The 13,765-nt window shown below is 42.5% G+C and overlaps 1 protein-coding gene across 2 annotated transcripts in view; it reads left to right on the top strand.

Annotated features, from left to right (window-relative positions):
* The window catches only part of LOC137426659 (large neutral amino acids transporter small subunit 2-like), an 803,798-nt gene that overhangs the window by 28,632 nt on the left and 761,401 nt on the right, over positions 1 to 13,765 (top strand). The window contains exons 2-3 of one of the 2 annotated variants that reach the window (XM_068115419.2): positions 1,584 to 1,788; positions 12,025 to 12,176. In XM_068115419.2, the coding sequence (XP_067971520.1) occupies positions 1,584 to 1,788; positions 12,025 to 12,176 (357 nt within the window). The remainder of the gene's footprint in view (positions 1 to 1,583; positions 1,789 to 12,024; positions 12,177 to 13,765) is intronic. The other variant, XM_068115420.2, reaches the window with a different exon arrangement.

Raw genomic sequence — 13,765 nt, 5'->3', positions numbered from 1 at the left:
TGGCGATAACAATGCTGGTAGGGTTTGTGTCTTGGTTTGGCGATAACAATGCTGGTAGGGTTTGTGTCTTGGCGTGGCGATAACAATGCTGGTAGGGTTTGTGTCTTGGTTTGGCGATAACAATGCTGGTAGGGTTTGTGTCTTGGCGTGGCGATAACAATGCTGGTTGGGTTTGTGTCTTGGTTTGGCGATAACAATGCTGGTAGGGTTTGTGTCTTGGCTTGGCGATAACAATGCTGGTAGGGTTTGTGTCTTGGCTTGGCGATAACAATGCTGGTCGAGGTTGTGTCTTGACATGGTGATAACAATGCTGGTAGAGTTTGTGTCTTGGCGTGGCGATCCAGGGCTAACCCTCACCCAGGACCATCCAGGGATAACCCTAACCCAGGACCATCTGGGATTAACCCTCTCTCAGGACCATCCAGGGATAACCCTCACCCAGGACCATCTGGGGCTAACCCAGGACCATCTGGGGCTAACTCTCACCCAGGACCATCTGGGGCTAACCCTCACCCAGTACCATTTGGGGCTAAATCTCACCTCGGACCATCCATATTCCAGAGCTAACCCTCACCCAGGACCATCTGGGGCTAACCCTAACCCAGGACCATCCAGGGCTAACCCTCACCCAGGACCATCCAGGGATAACCCGAACTCAGGACCATCTGGGATTAACCCTCTCTCAGGACCATCCAGGGATAACCCTCACCCAGGATCATCCAGGGATAACCCTCACCCAGGACAATCCTGGGCTAACCCTAACCCAGGACCATCTGGGGCTAACTCTCACCCAGGACCATTTGGGGCTAAATCTCACCTCGGACCATCCATATTCCAGAGCTAACCCTCACCCAGGACCATCCGGGGCTAACCCTCACCCAGGACCATCCGGGGCTAACCCTCTCCCAGGACCATCCAGGGCTAACCCTCACCCAGGACCATCCTGGGCTAACCTCACCTATGACCAATCGGGGCCAACCCACGCCCATGTACATTCGCGGGTGACCATCTCCTGCATTCATCCAGACAAATTAATAAGATCACAGACAAATAATATAATATATGGAATTATAACCCATGTTTGTCTGAGTCTGAAAGCAGTCGTTTCGGTTCTGTCTGCCACTTTCGGATGTATCAACGTGCAGTAAGCCAAGTAATGATGTAAACTAAAATGTAATTTAAATGTGATGTATTTGTGATGAGGCAAATGTCCATCTGGGGCATCTGGGGCTGTTTGTGAATTTCGAGCCTGGAAGTGGCCCGGTGTGGGATAGCCAGGATGTAGTTGTGTGAAGGGCAGTCACCCTGGATGAGGTTGTGAGAGGGTTAGTCCCAGGCCAGGCTGTGCTAAAGGATGAGGATTAAAGTTTAACATATACAAGGAAATGTATGTTTTTAGACATTATTGTATTTACTAAACATTTTTACATGTTCAGGGTTTCAATGATAAAGATGCTTCATATGAAAGTGGTTATACATACATGTTGTGAAACTACATTTACATATTTAAGATGGCTCATTGGTACATTATATGGATTCACATCCTCATTTCCCTGTTTCCCTCCCTCAATCTGTTCCTCAAGGAAACATCATTGGATCAGGAATTTTTGTCTCCCCTAAGGGAGTGATGGAAAATGCTGGATCTGTGGGTCTTTCGCTCATTGTCTGGATCATCACCGGTGTGATCACCGCCATTGGTGCACTTTGTTACGCCGAGTTGGGCGTCGCCATTCCCAAGTCTGGAGGAGACTACTCTTACGTCTGTGACATCTTTGGAGGTCTTGCTGGGTAAGCCCTGAATGTGGATATGTGAGGATTAGACCAGGATAAGGCTGGATGAGGGTAAGCACAGGATGTGGCACTGTCAGGGTTTGTGCTGGATGTGGATGAGGGAGGAGTAGCTTGAGTGAAGATGAGGCTTGGATGAGATTGGACGATGGTTTGTGAGAGCGACAACTGCGTGAGGGTTAGGTCGGAGTTGACCGCGTGTCGGTTAGCATGGATGTAGCTGTGCGATGATCAGCGGTAGCTGCAGCGCTACCCCCAACACACCACAGGATGTAGCTGTGCGATGATCAGCGGGGGATGCAGCGCTACCCCCAACACACCACAGGATGTAGCGGTGCGATGATCAGCAGGGGATGCAGCACTAACCCTAACACACCACAGGATGTAGCTGTGCGATGATCAGCGGGGGATGCAGCACTAACCCTAACACACCACAGGATGTAGCTGTGCGATGATCAGCGGGGGATGCAGCACTAACCCTAACACACCACAGGATGTAGCTGTGCGATGATCAGCGGGGGATGCAGCACTAACCCTAACACACCACAGGATGTAGCTGTGCGATGATCAGCGGTAGTTGCAGCGCTAAACATAACACCACAGGATGTAGCTGTGCGAGGATGAGCGGTAGCTGCAGCACTAACCCTAACACACCACAGGATGTAGCTGTGCGAGGATGAGCGGTAGCTGCAGCACTAACCCTAACACACCACAGGATGTAGCTGTGCGAGGATGAGCGGTAGCTGCAGCACTAACCCTAACACACCACAGGATGTAGCTGTGCGATGATCAGCGGTAGATGCAGCACTAACCCGCACACACCACAGGATGTAGCTGTGCGATGATCAGCAGTAGTTGCAGCACTAACCCTAACACACCACAGGATGTAGCTGTGCGATGATCAGCGGTAGTTGCAGCACTAACCCTAACACACCACAGGATGTAGCTGTGCGATGATCAGCGGTAGCTGCAGCACTAACCCTAACACACCACAGGATGTAGCTGTGCGATGATCAGCAGTAGTTGCAGCACTAACCCTAACACACCACAGGATGTAGCTGTGCGATGATCAGCGGTAGCTGCAGCACTAACCCTAACACACCACAGGATGTAGCTGTGCGATGATCAGCGGTAGTTGCAGCACTAACCCTAACACACCACAGGATGTAGCTGTGCGATGATCAGCGGTAGCTGCAGCACTAACCCTAACACACCACAGGATGTAGCTGTGCGATGATCAGCAGTAGTTGCAGCACTAACCCTAACACACCACAGGATGTAGCTGTGCGATGATCAGCGGTAGCTGCAGCACTAACCCTAACACACCACAGGATGTAGCTGTGCGATGATCAGCGGTAGTTGCAGCACTAACCCTAACACACCACAGGATGTAGCTGTGCGATGATCAGCGGCAGATGCAGCACTAACCCTAACACACCACAGGATGTAGCTGTGCGAGGATGAGCAGTAGTTGCAGCGCTAACCCTAACAGACCACAGGATGTAGCTGTGCCATGATCAGCGGTAGATGCAGCACTAACCCTAACACACCACAGGATGTAGCTGTGCGATGATCAGCAGGGGATGCAGCACTAACCCGAACACACCACAGGATGTAGCTGTGCGATGATCAGCGGGGGATGCAGCACTAACCCTAACACCACAGGATGTAGCTGTGCGAGGATGAGCGGTAGTTGCAGCGCTAAACATAACACCACAGGATGTAGCTGTGCGAGGATGAGCGGTAGCTGCAGCACTAACCCTAACACACCACAGGATGTAGCTGTGCGAGGATGAGCGGTAGCTGCAGCACTAACCCTAACACACCACAGGATGTAGCTGTGCGATGATCAGCGGTAGATGCAGCACTAACCCGCACACACCACAGGATGTAGCTGTGCGATGATCAGCGGTCGATGCAGCACGAACCCTAACACACCACAGGATGTAGCTGTGCGATGATCAGCAGTAGTTGCAGCACTAACCCTAACACACCACAGGATGTAGCTGTGCGATGATCAGCGGTAGTTGCAGCACTAACCTTAACACACCACAGGATGTAGCTGTGCGATGATCAGCGGTAGCTGCAGCACTAACCCTAACACACCACAGGATGTAGCTGTGCGATGATCAGCAGTAGTTGCAGCACTAACCCTAACACACCACAGGATGTAGCTGTGCGATGATCAGCGGTAGCTGCAGCACTAACCCTAACACACCACAGGATGTAGCTGTGCGATGATCAGCAGTAGTTGCAGCACTAACCCTAACACACCACAGGATGTAGCTGTGCGATGATCAGCGGTAGCTGCAGCACTAACCCTAACACACCACAGGATGTAGCTGTGCGATGATCAGCGGTAGCTGCAGCACTAACCCTAACACACCACAGGATGTAGCTGTGCGATGATCAGCGGTAGTTGCAGCACTAACCCTAACACACCACAGGATGTAGCTGTGCGATGATCAGCGGTAGATGCAGCACTAACTCTAACACACTACAGGATGTAGCTGTGCGATGATCAGCAGGGGATGCAGCACTAACCCTAACACACCACAGGATGTAGCTGTGCGATTATCAGCAGGGGATGCAGCACTAACCCTAACACACCACAGGATGTAGCTGTGCGATGATCAGCGGTAGATGCAGCACTAACCCTAACACACCACAGGATGTAGCTGTGCGAGGATGAGCAGTAGTTGCAGCACTAACCCCAACACACCACAGGATGTAGCTCCAGGAGGGTCTGCACTAAATGTGGCTATGTTAGTTACCCCGTACGCACAAAGTGAAAATTGGGTTAAGCAAATATTTTTTCTTCATCAATTGGCGAATAGCATAACTAAACCACTAGTGCTTCATCCGAAGATGTATCTTTCAGAAATTTAATTAAATAAGTCAGAGGCAAAGTGAAAACTGGGGGTAAGCAATTGGTTCACTTTGTCTCTGTCTGTCTGTCTGTCTGCAGATGTCAGTTTATGATCGAGGAACAACTTAATTTCAATTGAATGTAATATTTGAACACAAATCGGAACAAGTACAGATACATTCAAAGTACACCGCCCCCATGCCAAATAATTAAATATCCTACAGCGCGGCATTGCCGGGGCGCCTCTGGCGCCCGGCAATACCGTAGTGCAACTCATCGAGACTGCATTGGGAGGGAGAGGTGTACAATAATTGATTGATTAATTGTATAATTAAAATCAATAAAAGATTATCACAAAATATTTTCTTAATCAATTGGCTAATAGCATAAATAAACCACTAGTGCTTCATCCAAAGATGTATCTTTTAGAAATGTAATTAAATAAGTCATTAATAAAAAATTAAACAATTAATTGATTAATCAATATAATTAATCAATTAATCAATAAATAATTAATCGATTAAATGATTAATCAATAAATCAAAAATATCCTTGATAGCCACATCACTTGGTCACTCATGTCCAAATATTAGCTTCCGAGCTCAAAAGGTGCCTGAGATATTGGCCAAATGAGAAAAAATAAATAAATGATTAATAATGAAAATAAACAAATAATAATCATAAAAAAATTAAATTATTAATCAATTCGGTCAGAGAACACATAAACCACCACCATTTCATCAGAATCTGTAACTTAAAAAAAATAAAAAATTAGTCATTAATCGAATAAATAAATAATTAATCGATTAATTGATTAATTGATTAAATAATAAATCAAAAATAGCCTTTGCAGCCAAATCACCTGGTCATTGGCATGTCCAAATATCAGCTTCCTAACTCAACAGGTGCCTGAGTTAATGGTCAGAAGAGAAAGGAAATTTGATTAATTAAATAAGTACTTAATTAATCGCTAATAATTAAATAACTCCTCAATTATTTGATTAATCAAAAAAAAAAATAGAGTTTTTGACAAAGGACTTGCTCACTATTGTGGCGAAATTTCAGCTTCCTAGCTCAAAGGATGGCTGAGATATCGCCCGGACAAACAAACAAACAAGTACAGATACATTCAAAGTACACCGCCCCAATGCCAAATAATTAAATATCCTGCAACGCGGCATTGCCGGGGCGCCTCCGGCACCCGGCAATACCGCAGTGCACCTCATTGAGGCTGCATTGGGAGGGAGAGGTGTACACTAATTGATTGATTCATCATATAATTAAAATCAATAAAAGATTATCACAAAATATTTTCTTCATCAATTGGCTAATAGCCTAACTAAACCACTAGTGCTTCATCCGAAGATGTATCTTTTAGAAATTAAATGCAATAAGTAATTCATAAAAAATTAAATAATTAATTGATTAATCAATAACTAATTAATCGATTAATCATTAAATAATTAATCGATTAATTGATGAATAAATAAATCAAAAATATCCTTGATAGCCACATCACTTGGTCACTGTCATGTCCAAATATTAGCTTCCCAGCTCAAAAGGTGCCTGAGATATTGGCCAAATGAGAAAGAAAATAAATAAATGATTAATAATGAAAATAAATAAATAATAATCATTAAAAGATTAAATTCTTAATCAATTCTGTCATAGAACACATAAACCACCACCATTTCATCAGAATCTGTAACTTAAAATTTTTAAAATTTCAGTCATCAATCGAATAATTGAATAATTAATCGATTAATTGATGAATTAATAAATCAAAAATAGCCTTTGCAGCCAAACCACCTGGTCATTGGCATGTCCAAATATCAGCTTCCTAACTCAAAACGTGCCTGAGTTAATGGTCAGAAGAGAAAGGAAATTTGATTAATTAAATAAGTACATAATTAATCGCAAATAATTAAATAACTCCTCAATTAATTGATTAATCAAAAAACCAAAAATACGGTTTTTGACAAAGGACTTGCTCACTATTGTGCCAAAACTTCAGCTTCCTAGCTCAAAGGATGGCTGAGATATCGCCCGGACAAACAAACAAACAAACAAGAAAGAAAACAAACAAACAAACAAGAAAACAACCAGAGTGAAAACTGAGTACTCCCTTTCAGCGTGCGTCGCTGCCGAGCCCCCGTCACTGCCGAGCCCCCCTCACTGCCGTCACTGCCGAGCCCAGCAATGACGATTTGCAATGCCTGGAGATGGCATCGGAAAGGTGCGGCACATAACAAGTACAGATACATTCAAAGTTCACCGCCCCCATGCCAAATAATTAAATATCCTACAGCGCGGCATTGCCGGGGCGCCTCCAGCGCCCGGCAATACCGCAGTGCAGCTCATAGAGGCTGTATTGGGAGGGAGAGGTGTACACGAATTGATTGATTAATTGTACAATTAAAATCAATAAAAGGTTATCACAAAATAATTTCTTAATCAATTGGCTAATAGCATAACTAAACCACTCGTGCTTCATCTGAAGATGTATCTTTTAGAAATTTAATTGAATAAATCATTAATAAAAATTACATAATTAATTGATTAATCAATAAATAACTAATCGATTAAATGATTAATCAATAAATCAAAAATATCCTTGATAGCCACATCACTTGGTCACTGTCATGTCCAAATATTAGCTTCCTAGCTCAAAAGGTGCCTGAGATATTGGCCAAATGAGAAAGAAAACAAGTACAGATACATTCAAAGTACACCACCCCCATGCCAAATAATTAAATATCCTACAGCGAGGCTCATGGAGACTGCATTGGGAGGGAGAGGTGTACACTAATTGATTGATTAATTGTATAATTAAAATCAATAAAAGATTATCACAAAATATTTTCTTAATCAATTGGCTAATAGCATAACTAAACCACTAGTGCTTCATCCGAAGATGTATCTTTTAGAAATTTAATCAAATAAGTAATTAATAAAAAATTAAATAATTAATCGATTAATCAATAAATAATTCATCGATTAATCAATAAATAATGAATCGATTAAATCAATAAATCAAAAATATTCTTGATAGCCGCATCGCTTGGTCACTCATGTCCAAATATTAGCTTCCGAGCTCAAAAGATGCCTGAGATATTGGCCAAATGAGAAAGAAAATAAATAAATGATTAATAATGAAAATAAATAAATAATAAACATTAAAAAAAATAAATTATTCATCAATTCGGTCATAGAACACATAAACCACCACCATTTCTTCAGAATCTGTAACTTAATTATTTTATTTTTTTCGTAATTAATCGAATAATTGAATAATTAATCGATTAATTGATGAATTAATAAATCAAAAATAGCCTTTGCAGCCAAATCACCTGGTCATTGGTATGTCCAAATATCAGCTTCCTAACTCAAAAGGTGCCTGAGTTAATGGTCAGAAGAGAAAGGAAATTTGATTAATTAAATAAGTACTTAATTAATCGCTAATAATTAAATAACTCCTCAATTAATTGATTATTCAAAAAAACAAAAAATCCCGTTTTTGACAAAGGACTTGCTCACTACTGTGCCGAAATTTCAGCTTCCTAGCTCATAGGATGGCTGAGATATCGTCCGGACAAACAAACAAGAAAGAAAACAAACAAGAAAGAAAACAAACAAACAAACAAGTACAGATACATTCAAAGTACACCGCCCCCATGCCAAATAATTAAATATCCTACAGCGCGGCATTGCCGGGGCGCCTACCGCGCCCGGCAATACTGCAGTGCAGCTCATTGAGGCTGCATTGGGAGGGAGAGGTGTACACTAATTGATTGATTAATTGTATAATTAAAATCAATAAAAGATTATCACAAAATATTTTCATAATCAATTGGCTAATAGCATAACTAAACCACTAGTGCTTCATCCGAAGATGTATCTTTTAGAAATATAATTAAATAAGTCATTAATAAAAAATTAAATAATTAATTGATTACTCAATAAATAATTAATCGATTAATCAATAAATAATTAATCGATTAAATGATTAATCAATAAATCAAAATATCCTTGATAGCCACATCACTTGGTCACTGTCATGTCCAAATATTAGCTTCCCAGCTCAAAAGGTGCCTGAGATATTGGCCAAATGAGAAAGAAAATAAATAAATGATTAATAATGAAAATAAATAAAAAATAATCATTAAAAAATTAAATTATTAATCAATTCGGTCACAGAACACATAAACCACCACCATTTCATCAGAATCTGTAACTTTTTATATATTTTTTTAGTAATTAATCGAATAATTAAATAATTAATCGATTAATTGATTAATTGATTAATCAATAAATCAAAAATATCCTTGATAGCCACATCACTTGGTCACTCATGTCCAAATATTAGCTCCCGAGCTCAAAAGGTGCCTGAGATATTGGCCAAATGAGAAAGAAAATAAATAAATGATTAATAATGAAAATAAATAAATAATAATCATAAATTTTTTTAATTATTAATAAATTCGGTCAGAGAACACATAAACCACCAACATTTCATCAGAATCTGCAACTTAAAAAAAAATAAAAAAAATTGTCATTAATCGAATAATTAAATAATTAATCGATTAATTGATTAATTGAGTAATTAATAAATCAAAAATAGCCTTTGCAGCCAAATCACCTGGTCATTGGCATGTCCAAATATCAGCTTCCTAACAAAAGGTGCCTGAGTTAATGGTCAGAAGAGAAAGGAAATTTGATTAATTAAATAAGTACTTAATTAATCGCTAATAATTAAATAACTCCTCAATTAATTGATTATTCAAAAAACAAAAAATACGGTTTTTGACAAAGGACTTGCTCACTACTGTGCCGAAATTTCAGCTTCCTAGCTCAAAGGATGGCTGAGATATCGTCTGGACAAACAAACAAGAAAGAAAACAAACAAGAGAGAAAACAAACAAACAAACAAACAGAGTGAAAACTGAGTACTCCCTTTCAGTGTGCGTCACTGCCGAGCCCCCTTCGGTGCCCAGCAATGACGATTTGCAATGCCTGGAGATGGCATAGGAAAGGTGCGGTGTACAATATGAATCGGAAAATGAACCTGTAGTTTAGCAGAACTTTGTCTCTGAATTTGGCCCAGTCGTGCATGCACGAAGAGGAAGGAAGTAGATGATGCTCTGTCTGCCTGTCTGGCAAAATAATATGATTGAAAATCATCCCAAACAGGAAACTTACTGAGTTTAAGGATGTCATAAAGGACACAAACACCAGGCATGGATAACTAATATAACGTGTTAAATGAGGTGGTGTATAAGACGCTGCACCAATGACAGTAATCTTCTGAATTTTTGTTCTCCAACCTTAAAAAAAAAAAATTCAATATAACTATATACGTGAACACGAGAACACATATCTCCTTTTTGACATCTTAAAACCCTTTCATTTAGCAGTACTTGGACAAAAGATGTCACCTCAACCATTCAAACTTGCTGCTCGCTATGTCCTGCTATGTCCTTTTTTTCCCTCACGACTGTGGGGGTTAGGAAGTTCTTTGAACATCTAGTTAACATGGTATTATCGCTGGATGAGGCTGGAAGAGAATTCACATCGTTGTAACTGGGTAGTGGGTACGTATTAGCCTGGAATGTAGCTGTGGTCAGTTCGTGCTCCATAAGGTTGGGTGGAGGTGTAGCTGTAGTGAGTTAGTGCTCCATAAGGTTGGGTAGAGGTGTAGCTGTGGTCAGTTAGTGCTCCATAAGGTTGGGTAGAGGTGTAGCTGTGGTCAGTTAGTGCTCCATAAGGTTGGGTAGAGGTGTAGCTGTGGTCAGTTAGTGCTCCATAAGGTTGGGTAGAGGTGTAGCTATGGTCAGTTAGTGCTCCATAAGGTTGGGTAGAGGTGTAGCTGTAGTGAGTTAGTGCTCCATAAGGTTGGGTAGCGATGTAGCTGTGGTCAGTTAGTGCTCCATAAGGTTGGGTAGAGGTGTAGCTGTGGTCAGTTAGTGCTCCATAAGGTTGGGTAGAGGTGTAGCTGTGGTCAGTTAGTGCTCCATCAGGTTGGGTAGAGGTGTAGCTGTGGTCAGTTAGTGCTCCATAAGGTTGGTTAGAGGTGTAGCTGTGGTCAGTTAGTGCTCCATAAGGTTGGGTGGAGGTGTAGCTGTGGTCAGTTAGTGCTCCATAAGGTTGGGTAGAGGTGTAGCTGTGGTCAGTTGGTGCTCCATAAGGTTGGGTAGAGGTGAGTAACGATGGCTCTGGATGAATCAGGCAAAGGTGGCTCGATGTCCCAGGTATCGTTTAGTGTGCGTTAATGTGGCTGTGTTGGGGGACCAGATGTGGCTCCGTGAGGGTTAGTGCTGATGAGCTTGTGTTAGGGTTAGTGCTGATTAGGTTGTATGAGGGGTAGTGATTTTTAGCTTGTGTTAGGGTTAGTGCTGATTCGGCATATGAGGGTTAGTGCTTTTTAGTTTGTGTTATGGTTAGTGCTGATTCGGCTGTATGGGGGTTAGTGCTTTTTAGCTTGTGTTAGGGTGAGTGGTGCTTAGGCTGGATGAGGGTTAGTGCGTTTTAGCTTTTGTGAGGGTTAGTTCTTTTTCGGTTGTGTTTGTTTTAGTGTTGATTAGGCTGTATGAGGGTTAGTGCTTTTTGGCTTTTGTGAGGGTTAGTGCTGATTAGGCTATATGGGGATTAGTGCTGATTAGGCTATATGGGGATTAGTGCTGATTAGGCTACATGGGGGTTAGTGCTTTTTAGCTTTTGTGAGGGTTAAGTTAGCCATGGGTCAGGGTTAAGGTAGCCATGGGTCAGGGTTAAGTTAGCCATGGGTCAGGGTTAAGTTCGCCATGGGTCAGGGTTAAGTTAGCCATGGGTCAGGGTTAAGTTAGCCATGGGTCGGGGTTAAGTTAGCCATGGGTCAGGGTTATGTTAGCCATGGGTCAGGGTTAAGGTAGCCATGGGTCAGGGTTAAGTTAGCCATGGGTCAGGGTTAAGGTAGCCATGGGTCAGGGTTAAGGTAGCCATGGGTCAGGGTTAAGTTAGCCATGGGTCAGGGTTAAGTGAGCCATGGGTCAGGGTTAAGTGAGCCATGGGTCAGGGTTAAGTGAGCCATGGGTCAGGGTTAGGGTAGCCATGGGTCAGGGTTAAGGTAGCCATGGGTCAGGGTTAAGTTAGCCATGGGTCAGGGTTAAGTTATCCATGGGTCAGGGTTAAGTTAGCCATGGTTCAGGGTTAAGTTAGCCATGGAAGTATTTATCGTTGATTTTGTACAAATATGAACAAATACATTGAATGGGATTCGTGATTTACTGTATCATGGCCTTTTTTTTGGAAAATAACTTATGTCGACAAGAAGGACTGCACTTCTTGTTCAGGGAATATTCCCTTTTTAACCCCAACCTGTCTGCTCCCAGGTTCCTGCGGTTGTGGTCGGCACTGCTGGTGATCTATCCTACGAACCAGGCCGTTATCTCGCTCACATTTTCCAACTATGTCTTGCAGCCGCTCTTCCCTACATGCCCAGCTCCGGAAGTGGCCTTGCGGATGCTGGCTGCCCTCAGCGTCTGTAAGTGTCACATCAACTCGATGATGGGCGTTTGGACACGGAGGGAACTTTGCCACAATAATAGAGATTTTGACGCAACGATGGGCATTTGGGGGCAATGTTGGACAATGTTTCACACTGATGGTCTCTTGCTAACCTGGAGTGAAGGGCGTTTGGCTCAATGATGGATATTTTTTGTGAAAACGATGCATATTTTAGCATTTTAGCATTGTCATATTGGTGGCCATTTTCACATGGTAATGAGCACTTGGCAATGGTCATACCAAAACGATATATGACAGGATAACTGCCGTTCCGGGTCCTGAAAAAAGTTCGGATCCGGGTCCGGATCTTCAATTAATCTGATAACTTCGTCCTTGTCACATATCCAACCTGTCCAACAATTTTCGTCTGAACCATCCACTACTTTTTGAGATATATTGCTCACAGACAGACAGACAGACAGACAGACAGACAGGGGAAGAAAACGTAAAATGTCAGTGGCGGAGGTAATCACATGTTCCCTCCGCCATCGAAGGTGGATTGAGGTTATGTTTTCACTCCTGTCTGTTTGTCTGTGAGCAATATACCTCAGAACGTTGTGGACATTTTCTGACAAAAATCGGTAGTTGAGTTGTTGATGTGACGAGAACAAGGTGGTTTGATTTTTGTTCAGGTCCGGATCCAAATCTGGCCCATCAGTGGGTACAAAACGTAAAATGTTCCGCCTGTCGGAGGTTTGCGCTCTACCGAGAGCCATTGTAGTTGTGGATGTGGTTATGGGTGTGTTGCAAACATTGAATATGGGATAGACATTATCTTCAATGCAAATTTTTTGATTATATGAGTACATAGACCTATATTCAGACCACCTGCTTTGCACACCCAAGCCTCCCCTCGATGATGCCGCTGTAATCAGTAAGAAAGGCTTTTCCAGTTTGCTGAAACCTTCTTGAATATTCATAGCAGTGACCGCCATGATTGTGCCCATGTTAATACGGTTTTGCAGGAGAGATTCCTTGTGTCATGGACATGTTGTATCATTCATATCAATGGCCTTGCATCCCGTCATGGAACTTGGACAGAACAAGAACCTACTTTTTTGTTTACAATTAAGGTCGATGCTGATAGTCAAAGAAGACCTCGAACAGCGGAAAGGGAAGGAAGGATGGACAGACCAACACAGAGCAGAGGAACATGACACACATATACTTGGAGGAAGAATGGGCAAGGAGAAGAATGAGCGCAAAGGGGTGCAGGAGGACACAGGGTGCAAACACAGTGGGAAGGAGGATGAAAAAATAGAGGAAGAGATCCCTGGGTATGAACCAGAAATGGAACAAGAAACATAAAGGAAGGTGGAGGGTGAGGGGCGACAGAAGGGGGATGAAAAAAGAGGAAGAGATCACTGGGTATGAACCAGAAATGGAACAAGAAACAGAAAGGAAGGTGGAGGGTGAGGGGAGACAGAAGGGGGATGAAAAAAGAGGTAGAGATCATTGGGTGTGAACCAGAAATGGAACCAGAAACAGAAAGGAAGGTGGAGGGTGATGGGAGACAGAAGGGGGATGAAAAAAGAGGAAGAGATCACTGGGTATGAACCAGAAATG

The sequence above is a fragment of the Myxine glutinosa genome, chromosome 5 (genome assembly GCF_964187855.1).
Source record: "Myxine glutinosa chromosome 5, kmMyxGlut1.1, whole genome shotgun sequence".
In the NCBI taxonomy this organism is placed as follows: domain Eukaryota; kingdom Metazoa; phylum Chordata; class Myxini; order Myxiniformes; family Myxinidae; genus Myxine; species Myxine glutinosa.
The sequence above is the reverse complement of the archived record's forward strand: the minus strand, read 5'-3'. Positions and strand labels throughout refer to the sequence as shown.